The sequence below is a fragment of the Mus pahari genome, chromosome 4 (genome assembly GCF_900095145.1).
Source record: "Mus pahari chromosome 4, PAHARI_EIJ_v1.1, whole genome shotgun sequence".
Lineage (NCBI taxonomy): Eukaryota > Metazoa > Chordata > Mammalia > Rodentia > Muridae > Mus > Mus pahari.
In genome coordinates, this window is record NC_034593.1 from 95,446,748 (window position 1) to 95,454,888 (window position 8,141).

General features: G+C 36.7%; 1 protein-coding gene across 2 annotated transcripts in view; it reads right to left on the reverse strand.

Annotated features, from left to right (window-relative positions):
- The window catches only part of Rap1a (RAP1A, member of RAS oncogene family), a 76,845-nt gene that overhangs the window by 18,584 nt on the left and 50,120 nt on the right, over positions 1 to 8,141 (reverse strand). For both annotated transcript variants that reach the window (XM_021195671.2, XM_029537380.1), the window contains 2 exons: positions 2,820 to 2,903; positions 933 to 1,001 (listed from right to left, as the gene is read on the reverse strand). In XM_021195671.2, coding sequence (XP_021051330.1) covers positions 933 to 1,001; positions 2,820 to 2,876 — 126 coding nt within the window. In that variant the 5' untranslated portion in view covers positions 2,877 to 2,903. The remainder of the gene's footprint in view (positions 1 to 932; positions 1,002 to 2,819; positions 2,904 to 8,141) is intronic.

Here is an 8,141-nt window from a genome sequence, read left to right on the forward strand (position 1 = left end):
TGGCTCACAACCATCTATAATGAGATCTGATGCCCTCTTCTGGTGTGTCTGAAGATAGCTACAGTGTACTTACATATAATAAATAAATAAATCTTTTAAAAAATGATTCATTTTTAATATTTTATGCTATTTACTATGCTTAATTCCCAAAGAATATTTTGTATGTTTTGAAACAATTTAGTACTCAACATTAGCTATAGGATCCTCAGTTAGGGATAGTATTAAACATTCATAAATGATATTTTTAGGGTATGAAAGGATATAAATATAAAAGTTGAACAAATTTTTATGAATTATTTGAATCTCAAAATGCTCAATATTATCAATGTTTGATGTATAAAATGCATTTAAATAATACAAAAATTTAAGAAAAAAATCACATTAAACACATACACACACAAATATATATATATATATATATATATATATATATATATAATCTTATGTCAAACTAAAACTAAATAAAAAAAATTTGTATGTTCCACAGATTCTGAGAAACATGACAGGTGCTCCCATACACCATTACACTGATTTTGAATACTTCTGATAGTCTAAAGGTAAATATCCTTAAGTTTTCTATAAAACAAGTAAAAAAAAGTTAATGAATAACTTCAACCATAATAGTAGGTTTTGTTAACAAGCAGTAGTTAAAAATATGCCTATTATTCATTTGTAATATTTTTCTACTTAAACTTCCCACTGGGAAAATGTATACATCAGAGAATGGACTATTCAGCAGACACAGCAGCGACAGCACATGGAGCTCTCTTAAGCAGTATCCAGTGGGGCGTGTTTTATCCAGGTGAAACTTCTAAAAACAGCACAGGCAAATTTCTATTAATTGTCAAAACTATTTAAAAAAGCAATTCCATGACCAAGTTTGAAAGGCTGTGAAGATTACTCCCACGTGCACACACTGTTTTGCATTTTACCTTTCTGTAGGAATCTTCTATCGTTGGGTCATATTTTTCAACAAAAATTCCCTGAACAAATTGAACTGTCTGAGAGGAGAAAACAAACAAACCAGAGTTAAAGACTTGAAAGAAAAATCAAATGTTCTTAAGTGTTATTTTACATTAAAAATTGTAAAGAATAAATGGAATTGTGTTGAAATTCTGGATAAAAACAAATGTAAATCATCAATATTATATCCAGTAAGAAAGCATACATAAACTAAGAACACATTTATTACAAAAAGTGATGGTCAAATTAAAAACTTGTCAATAGTGCCACCACACTGCTTAACCATGATTACATTACATCTTAAAATACAGGGATACCGACAGCAAGATTATATAGCTTATTAAAAAATATGTAACTTCCTGTCCAAAAGGAAAGAAACAAAGGTTCCAAATGTTTATATCTTTAAACTGTAAGGAAGAATTAAGGAAATTTAATGTTACTGAATATCTGTTTGCTTCAATTTTACATTATAATCACATTTAAGTTTCACTTGCACCCCAGAAATAATTCCCATTTGCCAGCTGAACTTACAATACATCATCTTTCTGATTCTTATCTTAAAGACTTACTTATTTATTTTATGTATATAAGTGCTTTATCTGCATGTACACCTGCATGCCAGGAACTGAACTCTCTCTGGAATGCAGCCAGTGCTCTTAACCACTGAGCAATCTCTCCAGCCCCATACATTTGTAATTCTAGCACTTGGGGAACTGAGGCAGGAGGATTATCAATTTCAAAGCCAGCCGGGGCTAACACTGAGACCCTTTTCTCCCCTCCCTCAAATTACAAACATTTGAAAATTCATTTCCACAAAGGTGTTAATTTATATTCCTACAGGCTAACAGTAATGGAATTCTCATGAAATTAAATATGATCGACATATTCATGGCAATTAATACCATATCACAAGCCCCTTTTAAACTCTTTAAGATTAATTTGTGTATTTGATGTATTTTACTGGAGCAACTTGAATATGTTGTAAGTATCAGACTTTGCATTTCTACTCCTTCACTCTTACACCCGCTCCCCAGTGAGCAATCAGTTTCAGGTCTACCTCCCTCTATTTAATCTTCAAGCATCTACATGTCTCTTCTTCACTAGCATGCCCCCAATCAAGCAATCTAGTGGACTTAACTAGCTCCCAACTTTCTCCCACTCTTCTAAACGTCAGAGGTTAAAGTCCATTTATTAAATGAAATATACGGCTAACTCACCTGCTTCTCAGCACCCCAAGAAACCCTACATAGCCGTCTTTAAGTCATGTGAGCTCCCAACTCCCTGTTACCTCACTTTCTTCTACTTATTCATGCCTAGCTATTCTGGCCTTTCCTGCAGTTGTCAAAGCTAAGGGCCACTTGTCAGTCTCTCCCTTAAAAGTCTGAATTTTTCTTTTAGAGCATCAAGTAGCTCTTTAATTGTTTATTATTACATCTATTTTTCTGCTACATTGTGAGCTCCATGAGAGACTTATCTGCTATTGTAATCCCAGAGGCTGGCATGGTACCTCATATATGCAAAAAGTAATTTTCATTCCATGCAAGCTTCGAGTCAGGTAAAGGAGAATCTACTCTGAGACAATCCATAACACTTTTCCCCAGTGGGATATACATTTTTCTGACAATAAAAATCTCATTCCACTTTGAATCACAAATATCGGTGGCCAATAAGTAGCTGGCATACAAAAGTGTAAGAAACTTGTCAGTCTAATGCTATACCTCTTTGGCTACAAATAGCAGGCTTATAAAGAACAATGCCTCATTTTGCTTACTGACTAGAAGCACGATAGCAAGCTAATGTCCACATCCTGTGTATTAGTTAATACTGATTAAGTTATAGCTGGGTGGCTCACTTACCAGAGCAGATTTCCCCACGCCTCCTGAACCAAGGACTACTAGCTTGTACTCACGCATGGTGCGCTCTGTTTAAATATTGACAATCTGCAAAACCAAAAATAAAAATTTACAAAACAAATTAAGAATATAGCATCAAATACAGGGTTTTGCTTTTTAATTCTTTTTCCTTTTGCATTATCTAGCCAAAACAGAGGCTATGGGCAAAAATCATACAGTTTTCAATAATAGCTTTATAGGACCAGTCCCAGACTCTTTAATTTACTGAAAATGAGCTCTAACTAGGTATCAGTTGTTAAGCCTGTACACGTTACTTTGAAGAAGGGCATTAAAATCAACATAGTCTTAAAACTACAACCCATGACTCTAATTATTTGCAAAGCTATAATTTGGAGAGACGCATGAGTTTTAATATAAGTGACATGCTACTTTACTTGCCCAAAACATATAGTACTTCTGAAATATTTTATTCATTGTTATTTTATAGCTGAATGGTGTGAAATGTCAGCTTGAAAATTCTTAGTAGATGAAAAGACACTGTTAACATTTATCAGCAGGGATTAGTAAACACTACCTAACATCCAAAGAGCTGCAAAAAATAAACGGATTATGAGCCTATCTTACAAAGTAAAAGCCAGAAAATAATTTCCAATGGTCGATATGGAGTAACAAAGGTAAGACTTTCCACCCTATAGAAAACTGCTAGAACAATGGGGGAATGAGATCATTATTCTAGACAGGAGAAAATCAACAATGAGGATGGAAATGTGTAGATAAGAAAGAAAGAATGTACTCATGACTCCCTGGCTTCTTATCTGAAGATACTTTTCAGGCTGTGCTACAGAGAGAAAGAATTCAGGCAGCTTTGGAAATACACCAGAGGAAAGGGAGCTAGGCTCTGACAATCCCAGTAATCCTCAGAGGGATCACTTGAGTTTGGGACCAATCGTAAGCCAAGCTCTCACTCAATGACTAACCACGGAGTTGATGGGGAATTGTCAATATACCTAGTCTTCTGGTCCACGTGCGTCGCGTGTTCTATGCAGACACTGGTTTTCCTCAGTATGGTTAAATCCAAGTACTATCAAGAGCAATTCACTTGAAAATATACTTCCTAGAAATGTATCAAAAGGGCTACCAAGCACAGATATTGAACTACATGAGATAAAGCTAAGAACATAATTTGAGAGAAAAGAAAATATGTTGTTGCAGTCTCAGGGTTTACACAGTGATAGGAAATAGGGTTGCCTCTTGGTGAAACAGCAGGCATCCACTAGACACCTCAAAAATTTTACACATTGGTAGAAAAACCTAACAAATCCCTTAGTGATATTCTTCATGTTTTCAATACAGGGCTAAAACCAAAACAAAACAGAACAAAACACAACAACAACAACAACAACAAAACAAACTATGGCTGGTGAGGTAATTCACACCTTAACCCCAGCACTCAAGTGGCATATTTCTGTGAGTTTGAGGCCAGCCTGGGTCTACATAGTGAACTTTATGTCAGCCAGGGTTACATAGTGAAATCCTGCCACACACAAAAGTTATGGAATGTGAAGCTGAGCATCATAGACTTGTACAAAGGCACCTGCCCTACTATAGTTACATTTTACCTAGTTACCCAAATAGAAAACAGTTGTTTGCTTGTTTTAAACTCATGGGTGTTCTGCTAGCTTGCATGACTGTGTGCCTGGTTCTGCTAGCTTGCAAATGTGTGCCGGTGCCCACAGAGGCCAGAAGAGAACACCAGATCCCCTGAAACTGGAGTTACAGATATTTGTAAGCCACAAAGAAGGTGCATGAATCAAACCTGGGTCAAATGCAAGAGCAGCCAGTGCTTTTAACCGCTGAGCATCTCTCCAGCCCTGATATGGTGATTTTTCTTCATGTTATTACAATTACATTTGTATTTACATAACATGGACTGACAAAAGGACAGATCAGCAGTAAAGGAGTTAGGAAGCCACATTGGGAATTCAGTGAGGCCTGATGGAGACCTCTACAGCAGCATTAGACTGAGAAGGGGACTGTGCTCTTTTGAAGGTTCAGGACTCTAACTGATGAGAGATGATTGTTAAGGAGAAAGAAGAAAGGCAAACATAACCTTTAGGTACCTAGTTTGAGCAAAAAAGTGGCTGATAGGCACCTGCAACTGAAGCAGGTTCACTGCTTAGGGAAATTTGAGATTCCTGTGGGAAAAGCGTGTAACAGAATTTGATAGCTATTTTTAAAACTCAAGTTTGAAAGGGCCTAGAAAAATGGTAGCAATTAAAACCACAGCAGTCTATGAAACTGACTGAGGAACGTTCAGTGAAAATAGTGGAAAGCTAAGAAGAGGACTTGAAAATGACTACATGTTATCATAGAGACATGAGAAACAAGTGAGCTTTTGCTTGACAAACTTGTGTAGGTATCTTCCATGTGTACTAGGTGGTTCTCTCATTTACCCAAGAACAATGCTGATGGTTTCCTCTGTTTGTCCTTATCCAGGCCTCTAAGGGGACTGCAATCATTGTGTGAACTCACCAGTATTCTAATTCAAGTATGTGTCTCTCATGAGGTAGTTACAATACAGCAAACAGTGAGCTTGGTTATAGTCCCCAAATGCCTCTGAATTTTCTAGGGGAACAGGAATTATGGAAAGAATTCAGAGATGATCAATTTACTTAGGGAATTCTCCAACAACAGAATATTTATTAGCTTCTGTTCCTTAACAAAATGGTTAATATATCTAACTTTCAAAGTCACTTTTCATATACTGTATGTACATAACATGGGTCGTGAATATACATACATAGAAGCACATCTATAAAAACAATAAAATAGCTTGTACAACAAGCACATACATATAAATCATCAGTAAGAGTAACTGGAATTAGTATCTTTCTTCTAAAGGGAGTTACTTCTAACATAAGGAAGGAAACACTGTGTCTTTCAAGCAAACTGTCTTCATGGAGATCTCCTATATACTTTAAATCATTTCTAGACTACTCCTGATAAAACATTAATGTTATGACCATCTTTAAGAAAATGTAAATATTACACAAATTACCATTACATGTTATTTAAGGTATGATATAATAAGGGAAAAAAAAGTGTACACGCTTAGTACAGAAATACTTTTTTATTCAGGGCTGATTGAAGCCCTGAATACAGAATCTAAGGGTATAGTATGCCAACTGTATTCATCAGACTATATATCCTAAACAATAAAAAACAAAAAACAAGCCGGGCGTGGTGGCACACACCTTTAATCCCAGCACTTGGGAGGCAGAGGCAGGCGGATTTCTGAGTTCGAGGCCAGCCTGGTCTACANAGTGAGTTCCAGGACAGCCAGGGCTATACAGAGAAACCCTGTCTCGAAAAACAAAACAAAACAAAACAAAACAAAACAAAAAACAAAACCCTGCTCCAGTTTATCAGAAGAAATACTAATATATCTGGAGGACTGAACAAGGGTAGAAATGTTAGAAAAGAACATAAAAAAAAAAAAATGCAACCTATTGCTATCTGCCTACAATATGCTATACACCGTGTGTGATAAGCACTTCATATGTGTTAGTATTTTTAATCCACACAACATTCTTAGTATCCCCAGTTTTATCCCAATTATCCTCATTTTTAAAAAAAGATTTAATTTTATTTTATGTATAAGGGTGTTTTGCCTGCACTATATGTGCCTGTGCACTATATGCATGCTGTATCCAAGGAAACCAGAAGAGAGTAATGGATCCCTGGAACAGGGGTTATAGACAAGTAATTATCTTTAGCTTTACAGATGAGTTAGAGAAACTAACGTTAAGCAAGCTCATAACAGGTGGAGGGGTGATTTCATTTAGATGAGAAAAGATAACCACAGACCTGAGAAAACTATTTGAGTGACAAAAACATTTAAGAAAATAACAAAACCTAAAGAAACAGATGATAGACCCTGCAAGAAGCTGCCAAATAAATGTTTAAAGACTTTTCAGGGTTGTACTGTTTATAAAGAAGATCTATTAGAGATTTATAAAAAACATGATTACCTATATAAAAAGGTGGTAGATGGGATGAAGAAAAAAGCATGGCTTAAAATTAGGGTAAGTTACTGAGTCTACACTGAGACCAGAGTGTAGAAGAAAACCACAGAGAGGGAACATCCACTAGGAGAGTGCTGTGATCTGAGTGTCTGCCAATCTCATGTGTTGGAAATGTAAGTTGTATCTTAAGAGTATAATATTTGAGAAGTGGGACTGAATCATGAAGGCGTTGATCATTAACAAAGAATTACTGATTGCCTGAGGATTGGCTTTGTTATATAAAAGTTTTCCTTTGCTTGGGAAAAAGGTAATGATGAGTATTTCTATACATGGAAAAATTTCAAGTTTAAACAACTATGGAGAATATAATGTCAACAAACTAGATGAATATACTTTTGAAATCACTAGGAAAGATGCCAAGGAATGGCTCAGTATAAAGTGGGTGCTACACAAGCAAGAGGACCTGAGCTTAGATTCCCAGAGCACACAAGTAAAAAGCCAAATACGTGGTGTGGTCTGATGGTGCATGCCTGTAACTCCAGGACTAGTGATGTGGGGACAGGCAGAAGGGGAGTTGTGGGGATAAGAGGCAAACTCTAAGGGCTGCTTTGGTCAACCAGTTCTACAAAACAGTGAATTCCAAGTCCCCTCTATATAAGGTAGAGAACAATAAACACAGACATCTGACATCAACTTCTAACTTTAACATATATAAGCACACTTACACCCTACACACACCCACATCTACCCCATAAATTAACACACACACACACACACACACACACACACACACACACACACACACACAATTGTTCAGTAAGACTCAGAAACTGAACAATCAATACTGTTAGGTCCAAATCAGGCCCCCCAAATGGCAATGCTAGGTAACAACGTCCTAGATAGAGGATTCTGACAGGCAAACAGGATTGTTATATTGGGTAAACAAGCTTAAAGTAAGCACTCCTCTGGAATCTCTGTAAGGCACGGTTCTATTTACCAGGAAAACCATGACCTCCTTTATCTGCTCACAATGGTCAACTACTTCAGACAAGAGCATCTACATAGCCTTCATCAGTCAAAGATTCCCCCCACCCTACTACCATATAAAATCCGCTTGCTTTCCAGCAAACCACCATTCTAGGAGGCAGAGTGGCAGTTTGCTCCCTCATTAAACCTTTCTATGCACAGAGTGGCTCAGTTTGGTGATTTCACTGCATCCTCACGAACACTAAGTGAGTGGAAAACAGCCGGGTCTGGTGGCGCACGCCTTTAATTCCAGCACTCGGGAGGCAGAGGCAGG